Source organism: Rattus norvegicus, chromosome 4, assembly GCF_036323735.1.
Source record: "Rattus norvegicus strain BN/NHsdMcwi chromosome 4, GRCr8, whole genome shotgun sequence".
Lineage (NCBI taxonomy): Eukaryota > Metazoa > Chordata > Mammalia > Rodentia > Muridae > Rattus > Rattus norvegicus.
The window spans coordinates 70,188,670-70,203,513 of NC_086022.1; the positions used below are offsets into that span (position 1 = coordinate 70,188,670).

General features: G+C 46.3%; 1 protein-coding gene across 3 annotated transcripts in view; it reads right to left on the reverse strand.

Moving 5' to 3' along the window:
• Nucleotides 1-14,844, reverse strand: part of Dennd11 (DENN domain containing 11) — a 68,863-nt gene that overhangs the window by 24,801 nt on the left and 29,218 nt on the right. Inside the window, exon 1 of one of the 3 annotated variants that reach the window (XM_006236361.5) lies at nt 6,506-6,812. The exons of 1 other annotated variant lie outside the window; for it this stretch is intronic. In XM_006236361.5, coding sequence (XP_006236423.2) covers nt 6,506-6,773 — 268 coding nt within the window. In that variant the 5' untranslated portion in view covers nt 6,774-6,812. Of the gene's footprint in view, nt 1-6,505; nt 6,813-14,844 lie in introns of those variants that run through there. One more of the 3 variants, NM_001044701.2, reaches the window with a different exon arrangement.

The following is a 14,844-nucleotide window of genomic DNA, read 5'->3' on the forward strand; positions in this document are numbered from 1 at the left end:
GCCTGGAAGGAATTCAGTAAGAAGGGACCTTATAAAAGAGCATCGTCACTGGAGCATGCCTCTCCGTTCAACTTGGTTTCCTTCCAGCTCTGTGTCCTCCCAACTCTTAGCCACACCTTGAGCCTATCACAGGGCCCTGCAGGTCCTGCCTGGCCCCTCCAGCAGACATCTTAGGAGAAGGATTTCACACGGTCACCTCAGGAACAAATGTGGTGTCTGAAATGTGTACATTCTGCTGGTCTGGCCGCTCAGTAAATATTGGTAGAGCCTCACTTGGCCGCACAATGCCCAGTGCTGAGCTCATGCAAAGGTAAACATATTCCTGTTCTGGGGAACCCGACTGACAAATAACTGGGCTGGCAGCTTATGTTCCTAGGGAAGGTTAACAGGGCTGTGGATGTACACATTGGTCTGAACTCTGCCATCCCTCAGACTCTAAGGCAAGTCCAGGGGCTCTCCTGAGAGCCTCCCAAGTTTTCAAAACTCTTGAGGTAGAGCTTCTATCCCAGGCTAAGGATACTTATGGTCGCAAGTACGATAGAGTACTTGCTTAGCCTGTGTGAAAGCCTGGAATTGGTTCAATTCCAAGCACCATAAAAATAAGGCCTGTAAGACAGATTCCCCCGTCTATATAGGGCTACCTCTGTCTCCCAACTACTCTGCTTAAATGTCAAATAACCTAACCCAGTGTGTACTGGAGCCCACAGAGCAGTCCACATCCTCCCCAAACTGGCTTGCAAGCTAAAACGCTCATCTCAAAATATCTGAAGTAGAGAAAATAACAATTGTGACCCCCAACCACTTAGAAATTCGGCTCCTCCTCCTTTTGGGTTGCTCTAGTCAAGTACTTCCTCTTGCAGCTTCCTTTACTGGATACTGAGTGGCAGCCTCTTAGACTCTGGGCCTAAGGGTGCGTGGGGCTATAAACATCCCCTGAGACTTGTACATTGGTTTTGTATCTCTTCCCTCAGCCACCTCCTGTTAGTACTTACGCTTGGGGTCTAGCTTCACCTAGGAGGTAACAGGGAATTCTGACTCAGGTAGGATCCGATGTAGCAGCTTATGCCTGTAATCCTAGCACCCTAGAGGCCAAGGTAGGAGTCTGAGGTCAGCCTGGATTATAGAGTGAGTTCCAGGTCATCCTGAGTTAGTGTGACAGATCCTGCCTCGAAATAACACACAAACAAAAACCAAACAAATGACAATAGCAACAGCCATCACCACCCAATAATAAAGGCAAGAAGCAGGCGTGACTGCTGGTCCCGACAGCACATTACTTGAATATAATCAGTTTTAAGAAGCCGCTAAACCCCAGGGATAGAAGGAACTTCAGAGAGTGTTTGGTCCAGTCCCTGTCCAGTCATTATCGGTGGACTTTGGGTCTTCAGTTTTTTGATATAATCTTACATAGCCCTAGATGAGAACACAATCAAAGCACGAGGCAGAGACAGGACGGGAAATTCTGAATCAGGGAGAAATTAATCCTGGTATTCAAGGCAGCCATATGTGAGCCCATGGCTGAATCCCAGGGCACCAATTTTACATAGAGAGGGAAAAAAAAAACCCCTTCTAGTTACCAGACCACTCTTAGACTCACTGTGATGTGCTTCACAGCTCTGTGTGTCTGCCTTTCTCTCGTGTTCCGGGGATCAGAGGCATGCTCCTTAACCCCATAGTACAGTTCCTGAGACCCCAGAAGCACACTGTAAGTGGGTAGGCATTGTAACCACCACCCTCATTTCCTCTGTAGATTTTCAAGAGAAGAAACTAAATTCCCAACAGATGGCCGCACACTTGCAGCCTGAAAACCACAAAGCAGGTGAATCGCCAGGAAAAGAGTCTGCCAGTGTGGCATTAATCAATAACCACAATTGTGTTCTAATCAACCACTGACAGGTGATGCAAAACACCGAACGGACGGCGAGTGTTAACCCTCCTGAGATGTTCCTGTTGCCCATCAGAACTGGCTTTCCCTTTCCTGCCCTGTGAGCTGGTGACTCTCAAGGATACTGTCTATTTCCAGAGTTTCCATTTGCTTTCCACTGTTAGGCCCCTCCCACTTCTGAAAGGAGTCAGATGAGCTGGGCAGCACTCCAAGTTATGACTTGGGCGCCAGACCTAGTCCTAATCTCATTACACCTTCCCACCTGCTCTGCTTGTGTTTCCATGGTAGACAGGGAGTCTGTAAAGTTTAGAATGAGAACTAGTGTGAGTGATTCGATTTATTGTTTATTTTTTTTGAGATAGGATGCTATGCAGCCTGCACTGTCTTGAACTCTAGATGGTTGAGCACTGCCACACCTGGCTGGAGGTGAGACAGACTGTATAGTCCCATTTGTCAGATACATCGTTCACCTGGGGGAAGAGGTGTTTGCATAATGTGGGCAAGAGCTAGAGGCTGCCAGAGAACAGGTGATTTAACAGTAGTCAGGAAAGAAACATTTGGAAAACCCCACCAGGTAATCAGGTAATGCCTTGCAACTATCTCTTGCCTTCTGAACAAGCCCAGGGCAAACACACACACACACACACACACACACACACACACACACACACACAGAGAGAGAGAGAGAGAGAGAGAGAGAGAGAGAGAGAGCGAGCGAGCTCGGGGAAATGCTCCCAAATGCCCACAAAATAACAGCTGCACACACACACACACACACACACACACACACACACACACAGAGAGAGAGAGAGAGAGAGAGAGAGAGAGAGAGAGAGAGAGAGAGAGAGAGCGAGCGAGCTCGGGGAAATGCTCCCAAATGCCCACAAAATAACAGCTGCATAAAGTGAATGTCATAAAGAAATGGCCTAAAGTAGGCAGATTCACAGGGTGCCAGGCAGGAGCTGGGGGAGGGGCAATAAATCTATCAGCACCTATTACTCTAGGGTGACAGTCATGCTGGTATCCCAAATGCAAGGATACCTTTGTCCTTAACGAAGCAAAGGAAATTTTACTAGAAAGTCTAAGAACAGATTTAAAGTCAGGTCTGAAATCATAGAACCAACACACACACACACACACACACACACACACACACACACACACACACAGAGCAATATTCTGGCTGCCAACCTCTTCTACCCAGCATGCCAAGTTAGCATCTGGGATTGGTTTCAATAGCAGCTTTGTAGCCCAGATGGCCAGCACCACCACCACCCTACAGCTAGTTCTCAGCTCTAGATAAAGACTCTGTGTGTGTGTGTGTGTGTGTGTGTGTGTGTGTGTGTGTGTGTGATGCCTGCCTTACCTTGATCCTGACGCCCTTGTGTCATTTGTAGGTCAACCAACCACCCATACGTTTCAAGCAATAAAGAATCCAGAGAAAATAATCACCTCTCTCTTTTCCTCTCTGAGTTTTCTGACAGATGCCCAAAGATGCTTTCCAAAGCGTATGTTAGAAAGTGTGAACGAATGAATTCCTCTCTCCCTTCCCGCCCTAAAACACGAACTCACATTCTCCCAGAGATCCACTCCACTCTCCTGTTCCTTCTGTGATAGTTAATTTTGTCTCTTAGCATCACTAGATTTCCAGTCACCTAAGAAACATACCCCTGGGTGTGTGTGTCTTTTGGGGTGATCCTGCAAAAGGTTTAACTGAGGAGTGGAGGCCCCACTCAGAAGGTGGGGGGCATCATCCCATGAGCCCTTGGACTGAGTAAGAGGGGGAAAGCAGACTGGGTGTTAGCACTCATCTTTGTCCGCTTCCTGTGCATGTGATGTCACTACCACCTCACGTTCTCATCACCACGTCTTTCCTGTCACAACCAGCTGCATCTCCTCAAACCATGAGCCAAACCCTTCCTTCCGTAAGTTGCTCTTACCAGACAGACAAGCCACAGCTATGGGTTCTCTTCTCCCATTCCTTCTCTCCGTGTGTGTGTGTGTGTGTGTGTGTGTGTGTGTGTGTGTGTGTGTTAGAGAGAGAGAGAGAGAGAGAGAGAGAGAGAGAGAGAGAGAGAGAGAGAAAATATCCCTAAACACTGACTTGTAGATATGCCCAAGGTGAGAGGATACATGAAATCCACAGCCTGGGCAGTGACTGGGTTGAATTTACCTCCTAAAAATGAAAACTGAGGACTGAGGACAGGAAGGACACGAGGAAGTGATAAGACGTTAGGCCAGAGGAAGAACCTGGAACAAAGCCCTCACACCTATGACGTTAATATGACCTGTTCTGATTTGTGTGCCTTCTGACCACCTCTGTAATGCAGGCTGAGGAACTTGCTTGAGTGGCCCAGTATTAATTAGGAACATGTGGCATATGGGACTCAGGAAGTAGAGAAGACCCCAGATTAAAATGAGGAGACGTAACACTGGTCACGGTGATGGCATCAGCTTGCGGGACAACAGTGGGCCTCACGTACCTCTCTCTCAACTGGCTGTCCTCAACCACCAAACACAGGGCACAACAGTCCTCTTTGCCTTGTCCTGGTGCGGAGGCCTGTGACTTTGCTCGGCCCTCTGCTACTTCTAAGGGATGTGCTATACACGTTTATTTTACACAAGAACTCCCAGCATATTTCACAGGATTAGAGGAGTCACATTAGCCGTATACGCTGGCATAGCTTAGACGAAAAGAGACCAGCAGGAAATAGTGGCTCTCTCCACCAAAGCTAAACCAGAGCCCCTAGAGAAGTGACGAGGCAACGTGAGAGGCAAAGGTTCAGGCAGCGAGTGCACATGAGAGATATTGGTTAGGCTGGATAGTTAATTCCAAAATATGTAACCACCCTTAGTGCCTTTCCTCAAGAACAAAGTAGGCATAAAAAAATCAGCAAGTTACAGAGTGTATGGAATTAAACAGGATTCAAGTAAAATGCCTGCACAAATGTCACAGTATTAGTGACAGCTCTTGTCTTTTCACAGTAGTCTGACCCCTCCCCACCACACACACACACACACACACACAGCATAAACCAGAAAACCAGTCAGCAGCTGTGAATGGAAAGACATGGGGGCCCCTACAAGGGCCTCAATCTCTGTGATCAATGACAGTAACTGATCGATCGGCTACTTTATCAGCTCTACCTGTGATTAGTGTGCGGTTTCCTTTTCCCCGCCTTCCCCTGGACTCTATCACCAGACAGTTACCATTATGCAGCCAGAAAGCCATTAATGTCTCCTTCCCAGTTCTTAACATCGAGTGACTCTCAAGCTTGCCTCCATTTACCTCAGCACAAAAGAGTACAACGCAGGAAACACAGTTAGCTATGAGGAACTTCGTTGTCTATCATTAAGGGTTACTTCGGTTGTTTTGCCTAACAATATCTTTTCAAACCACGTGTGTCTAGGAGTCCAGATTGTATGAGTCAAGCAGTGTGTGTGATGATCATTAATTAATTAGAGGGGGCCGACACTATTTCGGGGAACTCGGGCTTCCCTTAGTTCCAATGTTCTGGTTGGGATGTAAATTTAATTCCACATGGCAGGCCAAAGTCAGAAAAGTTTGAAAGTCAGTGGGATGAGGCAATAGGCAGACAGGATTTGGGACTTGAGGTCTTCCCACAAGTCCTGCTTCTAAGGAATAGGGCATTGGCCTTCTTTAAGGGCCACGTGCCTTTTTGCTGGCTCAGAATCCTTGGCCACCGGCTTCCATTGCATCTTAATACCTTTCACATAATCCTAATTTCTTCCTCCTATCCCATCCATCACCTCAGGGTTGGAAGACTGATGGGAACTTCTAGAAGGAAGAAAACACATCCTTTCCTCACAAGCAGCAGCTCCTCGCTCCAGCAGCTCAACGGAGAAATCGAGGAAGAAGCATCCAAGAATTTCTCTTCCTCGAAAAAGCAGCTGGGGTATTTTGATGCCTTTAGGTAGACCACTGAAGCTCAGAGTCATTCGTTCACTTTTATCTCCTCTCAGAACCGCCCACTGTTGCAAGCACTCCCCACCACGGAGTGGGTGGTTAGGGTAAAGACAGTGTGACACAACCAGTGAGTCTTCCCAGAAAGGCAGCCTGCCAGTTCTCCAACCCCATCCCCTAATGCTCTCATGTTAATTCCTCAAAATAAAGCCTTCGGAGAAAGTGAACTAGGCGGCTGGGAAAGTTACAGCGCAGGGAGCAACCCCGAGCCAAGGCAAGCGCAGAGCAGGGTGGTTCTGAACCCCCGTGGGAGGCGGCGTACGCGGGAGTGAGGGGGGCTCCTTCCTCTAGGCATCTAAAAGAACCTTTCAGCCCAGCAGGAAAACAGAGAAAACAAAAGCCAATGTGCCCGCTGCTGCAAACCAATCCTACTGCACTGAAGCGGAGCAAACAGGAGAGCGGCGACCAGGCGGCAGAGCGGATTGAGAGTGGCGGCGGGACGGAGAAGGGGGCGGAACAAAGCCCCGGGGATCCCTCGGCTCCAGTCTGGAGACACAGCGCCCCCGTGCCCCGGGACCCCCGCGCGGGGCGGGATGCAGGTGTGTGTGTGCCAGCGCTCGCGCAGCGAGTCCCTCCCCCGCAACCCAGCTTGCGGTCTGCCTCCCCACCCCCTTCCATCCCTAAGCGACTCTCACCGGAGCGAGGATCGAAGGTGACCACGAACACGGCCACCACCTGGTCCTCCTCTACGTCGCCCAGCTCCAGGCGCCCGGGCTGCAGCAGCACTTCGGGGGGAGCTGGCTCCTCGGGTTCCCGCCTTCGGGGAGCTTCCGCGGCCACTCGGCCGCCCCCACTGCCGCCCCGGACCCATCCTCCAGCCTGCAACGCGGGGTCCTGCGGCACAGAGACCGCGGGGCCCTCGGCCCAGCGCAGAAGCGGCGCCGCGTCTCCCTGCTCCACCATGGCGAGGCGAGGCGGAGCCGGGGCGCGAGGGGCGGGGCGGGCTGCGGGCACTCCCCTCCGGGCCTGCCCGCCCTGCCTCTTTCTGCGGTGCGGTGGCTCTCTGGGTGCCCGCTGGGCTCGGCCACACCTGCCCCTGTCCGGACATCGGCGCACTTGCATAGCCCCGGATCTCTGGAAGGTGGCCCGCACAGGTTCGGCCCCCAGGGCCTGGTCCGGGCTTCACCTCTGCATCTCTGTATGTGGGTGCTCCTCATCCATAGTGTGGGGTGCAGGATGAGCATCCCGTAGTCTGTCCACCTGAGCGTGGGTTGAAGAGCCTTCCCGCCTAGGATTCCACTGTGAATTTTTGAACGTCACCATTATTTTTAAAGAGAAGGGCGCATATATTATATAATCCCGAGTGCTTGGTAAAAACTGCCTCCGAGTCAGGAAGTGAAGCAGAGGACATCCCAACTGTTTCAAATAAATCAAGATCAAAAGGACTGTAAGGTTGCCATTGGGCATTTTACCCTGTCTATATAACAGGCTGGTCTAGATCAGTAATCATTAATTTGTTTCCCTGTTTATATGCAGTTTGAAGACATTAAGCTGGAGGGCTTTGGGGGTTATTCTACATTAAAATAAGCAGGAAAAAGAAGCAGGAAATAGGGGAGTAGAAGGGCAGCCCTTAAGCCTGTGGCTTTGGAAAGTAAGGATTGCCTATGAACTCCCTTTGAATATTTACAAATAAAAATTTGAATGTCTCAATTCTTGGGAGGGGGAATCCTGTGACTAACTCACAGGTCTGAATAAGAAATAGCCATAAAAATTATGAGAAAAATAAGAGCGAGAGACAATTATTTAAATACCTAATTTACCTCATGTTTCAGGAAGGTTTGGTAGATTTCTGTGTTACCTGTTATCTCCAGGAGCCTTTGTGAAGCTCAGGTCTCCCTTGTAGAGATAATACGCTTTGATCCTGTTCCCAAGGGGATCAATGACTGCCTACCCACAGCTGCTGCTAGTTCCAAATGTGTGACTCATGCCTGAACAATAAAACATTCTACCAAAAAGTGGGGATTGCTGTCGTCATCATTAGTTCAACCTGACCCCCATCCCCTAAAGGCATGTTAAGTGACTATCTCACTCAATTAATGGGGTAATTACTGAAATGGGAGTCTGGGGAATGTACAGTCCAAGCCAGGGCTAGGGCACAATCTAGTTTAAATTCAAGGACACATCTGATTGAGTTAGGCACAAACTCTGAAGGTTAGACTTTAAATAAAGCCCACTACTTCAGAAACTGAGGCACAGCCAAAACTTTTGAAGTTGAGAAGTATGAGATTTTATTTTTAGATACAAAACTCAGTTGGTAGATAATCCTTAACCACTTTCTAAAGTCACCAGTTTTAGGGAAAATGGATTCATTCATATTCTCTCTCTCTCTCTCTCTCTCTCTCTCTCTCTCTCTCTCTCTCTCTCTCGTATGTCTTCCTTCATCTTTTTAATTGTTGTTTGTTGTTTTTCTTCTTGTTTTTTGTTTTGTTTTGTTTTGTTTGAGGCAGTTTCTCTGTGTACCCCTGACTGTCCTGGGCCTTTCTCTATAGAACAAGCTGGCCTGGAACTCAGAGATCCTCCTGCTTTTGCCTCTCAAATGCTGGGATTAAAGGTGTGAGCCTGCACCACCACACTGGTATTTTTCTTTCTTACTTGATAAAGATACTTTCCTGGTCTTTTATGGCAATGTCTACCTGTCCCAGTACCCCCTTATTTAATGCCCTACATACATACCCATAAATAAACTTGAAATGTCCACACCAATCACCTCTCTATACGTAAAAGCAGTTTTCAAACTGACAGCCATGTTCTGTCTGCAGCACATTCTAGTTCACCAGCCACCGGGCCTATAATGTATTCCTAGTGCTTTGCATAATATTGCTCAACAGGTATCTGTCTACTCAGGAAGTGAAAGCAGAGACTTACTCTCGGGTGCTGCAGGCCCTCTCGCCTGGCTTTATCTAATCTCTTGCATAGGACAGGTGCTCAGAACCTGTTTGTGATGGTGATGACTCTCTTAGCACACACGCACACACATTCACAATCTGAAAGAGGCTTCTATGCCTGACCACCAGATTAACCTTTGTACCTACTGAGTCGTCACATGAGGATAGAGACACTGAGTCTGGCTGTTAGAACACTTCTGCTTGGGAACAAGTGTCTGAGAAGAGGTGGGAGAAAGGTCACTCATTTTCAAAGATACTCGGCTGGCGTGATATTTCAAGATGTGTTCACCTAGAACACCATGTCTTCATTTTAAATAAAATCTTTTACTTTCCCAATTACTAAATATATCTCCATCACATAAAATGAAGAATATTTTTAATTTACCACGTCATCACATAGATGGTAACTGCAAAGTCTTAAATTGTCATATCTTCATCAGTTCCAGAACACAGAAAGCATCTGTGTATAACCATGCTGTGGTGTCTGACAATCATCACTGAGGTCTGGTTGTCAAAGAAGAGATTTTGTCAGCCAGGGGACAGGACCACCAACCTAGGACTAAGCTGAGTAAAGGCCATTCTTGAAGTTCCTTGGAAAGGGCTGGTAATGTGACTTAAAGAGAAAGATCTTAATCAGCAGTGTATAATCCGAATTCTTTTTTTTTCTTCCATTTTTATTAAATTGGATATTTCTTATTTACATTTCAAATGTTATTCCCTTTCCCAGTTTCCAGGCCATCATCCCCCTAACTCCTCCTCCCCCCCTTCTATATGGGTGTTCCCCTCCCCATCCTCCCCCCACTACTGCCCTCCCCCCAACAATCCCGTTCACTGGGGGTTCAGTCTTGGCAGGACCAAGGGCTTCCCCTTACACTGGTGCCCTTACTAGGCTATTCATTGCTACCTATGAGGTCAGAGTCCAGGGTCAGTCCATGTATAGTCTTTAGGTAGTGGCTTAGTCCCTGGAAGCTCTGGTTGCTTGGCATTGTTGTTCATATGGGGTCTCGAGCCCCTTCAAGCTCTTCCAGTCCTTTCTCTGATTCCTTCAACGGGGGTCCTGTTCTCAGTTCAGTGGTTTGCTGCTGGCATTCACCTCTGTATTTGCTGTATTCTGGCTGTGTCTCTCAGGAGAGACCTACATCCGGTTCCTGTCAGTCTGCCCTTCTTTGCTTCATCCATCTTATCTAGTTTGGTGGCTGTATATGTATGGGCCACAGGTGGGGCAGGCTCTGAATGGCCATTCCTTCAGTAACCCGAATTCTTAGGTGAGATTTTTTTCTCTCCTTCCTCTAGTGACAATTTGAAACAAGAGATTTCCTTAACTAGTTCTCTCTGTAGGAGGCTGCTTTACTGTTTTACATGGTCACACCAGCAAGGAATGCAATGGCTTAAGTGATATTTATTAGATGCTTTCTGTTTGTTTAGAGTATGCTGTGTGTTAGATTCTGTTCCCCCGTACCTCAGATCATGACTTTATGAAATTCATAGGCAAATGGTTGGAACTGGAAAATATCATCCTGAGTGAGGTAACCCAATCACAGAAAAACACACATGGTATGCACTCATTGATAAGTGGCTATTAGCCCAAAGGCTTGAATTACCCTAGATGCCTAGAACAAATGAAACTCAAGACGGATGATCAAAATGTGAATGGTTCACTCCTTCTTTAAAAGGGGAACACGAATACCCTTGGCAGGGAAGAGAGAGGCAAAGATTAAAACAGAGACTGAAGGAACACCCATTCAGAGCCTGCCCCACATGTGGCCCATACATATACAGCCACCCAATTAGACAAGATGGATGAAGCAAAGAAGTGCAGGCAGACAGGGGCCAGATGTAGATCTCTCCCGAGAGACACATCGAGAATACAGCAAATACAGAGGCGAGTGCCAGCAGCAAACCACTGAACTGAGAACAGGACCCCCGTTGAAGGAATCAGAGAAAGAACTGGAAAGCTTGAAGGGGCTCGAGACCCCATATGAACAACAATGCCAAGCAACCAGAGCTTCCAGGGACTAAGCCACTACCTAAAGACTATACATGGACTGACCCTGGACTCTGACCTCATAGGTAGCAATGAATATCCTAGTAAGATCACCAGTGGAAGGGGAAGCCCTGGGTCCTGCTAAGACTGAACCCCCAGTGAACGTGATTGTTGAGGGGAGGACGGCAATGGGGCGAGGATGGGGAGGGGAACACCCATAAAGAAGGGGAGGGGGAGGGACTAGGGGGATGTTGGCCCGTAAACCGGGAAAGGGAATAACACTCGAAATGTAAATAAGAAATACTCAAGTTAATAAAAAAAAAAAAAAAAGAAAGAAAAAAAAGAAAAAAAAAGAAAAAAAAGCGGGAAAGGGAATAACACTCGAAATGTAAATAAGAAATACTCAAGTTAATAAAAAAAAAAAGAAAAAGAGGGGTTGGGGATTTAGCTCAGTGGTAGAGCGCTTACCTAGGAAGCGCAAGGCCCTGGGTTCGGTCCCCAGCTCTGAAAAAAAAAAGAACCAAAAAAAAAAAAAAAGAAAAAGAAAAAAAAGGAAAACTACATGGATTGTTTTTGTGGCTACTGCTATGTGCGAGTCGGGTAAGTTATATCATCATCTGTCACCACTGTTGGAGTAAAGCTCCTCCCCTTCTGCTGTGTCTAAGGTTTTGACCAAATCTCACTCTTACTTTATAACCTTCATCCCTGAGCACATAATGGGCGAGATATCCAAAAACAGACGTGCCTCTCCTCCCAAACTCGTAACCCAGCAGGGAAAGCAGACACTAAATAGAACATGGGACGAGGGAAGACAATCTGCCATTCTGGTCGCTGACTTGGGATAACTGCTAGACGTGGCCAACGGGGTTAAAGTGCATTCTTTTATTAGGTTCTTGATATATGCTGGTGCTTTGTGACTGCATATAAATTTTTCCAAAGTACGTACTAGGAATTTGCCTTTCCTCTTCAGGACATGCCTGTCCATTCAATGTCAATCTTACTCAGTCTTGTTACAGTGTGGTACCTAACACTGTCCCACTGACGGGCTAACATTTGTGTGTACTTGTAGATGTATTCCTTTAATTCCCATGGGTTGTCACCTACTTATAGTACAGTGCTAGATTACTATATCTGCTAATTATGCATTTCTAGCTGCTGTCAATTTTTACATGACAGCCGCACTGATGGGAGACTCGGAGGGTCTGGGTAGGAGAATACCATGCTCTTACTTATTCTTCAGAGAGAGCCATCAGCTGCTAGATACAGATACCAGTTATGAGGCTGGTGTCTTCAGGGATGAGTCATGTGGGGAGTGGACATGCGATTTCAGAGAAAGTGAGACGTTCCCATGCATATCGTTACTGAGCTGTGACAACAACAGGAGGAGGATGTGAGAGGGAGGCTTCCGCCATGTAAAGCAGGAGCCTCTTCAGTAGGCAGAGCAAGCTGCAGTAAGATCAATGGCAATCTGAAGTTCAGGGAGGAGGACGGTGATGTGGTTGTAAATCTAAGGCATCTCAGGCAATGACAGCTATGGCAGTGAATTCAGAGTGCAGAGGACTGGGCCCAGGGACCTCCATGTTTTTTAGAGCCTAGAGCTGGAGAGAAGTAATTCCAGCACTTTATGGATCAGATTTTAAGATACATGTATTTATTTATATATTTGATTACAGGCAGTTTATTTTAAACATTATTTTAAACACTTTAATAAGTAGTTTAAACACTTTAATAAGATATCTTATTAAACACTTTAATAAGATATTCATGACAAAAGATTAATCAGTCTGGGAGATCACTTTTAGGCATGAGGACCTGCACTTGATTCCGAGAATGTGCACTTAAGAGGCCAGGCATGGGGGCACACTGCCTGGCAGAGACAAGCAGATTCTGCCGCTGAGACCCTGTCTCCAAAACAAAACAAACAGATGAAAAGAAAGTCAGATGATGCCTGACAAATGACAATCAAGGTGTCCTCTGTCGTCTACAGGCATATCTCTCTCTTTCTCTCTCTCTCTCTCTCTCTTACACACACACACACACACACACACACACACACACACACACACACACACACCCCAAGCATATACACATACACACACACAAAGCAAGGGGTGTGTAGTGAGCAGTGATTGCCTGTCGAGCTTCCCGCTCCCACTCTCTTTAGACAAAACTGCTTTCTAAGGCTTCTGAGTTTTTGGTATCTGGTGGAGACCCTGCAGAGAGGTGTTGATTCTTCTTCATCGACATCTTCAAACACTCATCACATCGCGTCTAACTCAGGTGTGGTGGTCCGTGCTCGGGGGCCCGGCACTCAGGAAAGGGGGCAGAGGGATCAGGAGCTTGAGGGTCAGCCTCAGCTGCTTGGAGGGTGAAGGCCAGGCTGGTTTATTTGACATAAGTTCTGGGAAAACAAAACCAAACAGTGGGGGTGGGGTTTTCAAAGGTAAAACATCAGTGTAGTGACTACAATAGAAATATTGTTAGAATTAAGAAGCATAAAGACCTGCCTGGCCTTTTCAGATCACAGACTTCTACCACCTGGATCAGAGACAAGACATAAACCAAACAACCATGAAAGTTTCCCATATTTACCAAGTTATTTGAAGTTAAAAACAAGTATAGCCATATGCCTGAGTGTCTGTGTGTACCAGTACATGCAAAGATGTATACACCCATAGATAAAGTAAAGGAGGAGTACTGAGATCTCACCTCTGGCTTTAGTGCTCACTGAGGTGTAGGGGACATGGGCAAGCCATTACCTGCTGTAATTTTAGGGAAACTGAGAATGCTCACAGCTAAGGGAAATGACAGGAGAGTGATTCCAAGGAATGATTTTGAAATATCTGTTCTTTGGAGTACAGGCAGTCTGTGGTGAATGCCTAAATAATTGTCAAAATAATTGTGCACTAGATTGGAAGTCTGTTCCTGCTCTATGGGCATTGTCTGTGGCTTGGAAAACATCATTGTCTACCACAACTGTTATTCTAATCAACAGCTTCTGGTCTATCCAAGGGGAAACTGTGGCAAGAGAAACAATGTATTACTGTCTGTTAAATACTAGCTAAATTTCAGGAGATTTCAAAATGATGGATTAGCCTAGAAATTTTTATTATTGGCGCTAGATTATTCAGGGGTGAAATGACATGAAATCATTGATTTGCTTTCCAAGTACCACTTTCCCTCAAAAAAAAAAAAAAAAAAAAAAAAAAACACCAGAAAACAAAAAACACAAACACAAAATTAAAAAAAACCACATGAAGATACAATGATAACTGGATTATAAAATTTAAAATGTTTGGAGTTAGGTTATAATGCAGTCTGACTATCCTGTCTTGCTTGAACATTTTCATAAAAAAAAATTTAAATGGGGTAAAGAGACGGGCATTTTAGTGGTTAGACCTAGTGTTTCCCAGTTCCCATGTGGTGGTGGCTTACTAGCATCTATACCCGCAGTTCCATGAGATCTGATGCCCACTTTTGGCCTTCATGGGCACCACACATTTGAACATGTTATATATAAACACATGCAGGCAAAACACTCATGCATACAAAATAAAATAAATCTAAAAAAAGAAAAATGTAAAGAAATCAGACTTTCCAGTAGTTTCCAGTGGGGTAGTCGCATCAAATATAGGAAATTCTAAATTAACAATTTGGGTTATCTTAGTGATAGGCTTAATTCAGTTTTAAATAAGGTGGTAGGACTTCTGTTGAGGTAGTATAATTCTCTCACTTGACTGAGGGACTCCAGCCTATGTGACCTTCCTTGGAGTGACAGACTGTTCGCTCATTTCCCAGGCTTTAATTCTGTACCTTTACAAAAGAGGGGCCTGGCCTAACAGAGAATGCAGGGGTCACGCCTTACTAAATCAGTTTCGGTCAGCAGATCTTCCTGCTTCTGCTTTCCTCATTTGTGTTTCTAAGGCCCTAGAACCAGAGAACATTCTCCTTACCACTTGGGAGTACGTTTACAAGAGACAAACTCCCCCCCAAGCAAGAAGCTTAGGGATTTGGATGCAACCCGACAGGCAAGCCTGGATTCCTTCCTACACATCTTACTTTTGTGATCTTTGATTTTTTTTCTGGGCAGCAATTTCTGTTAGTT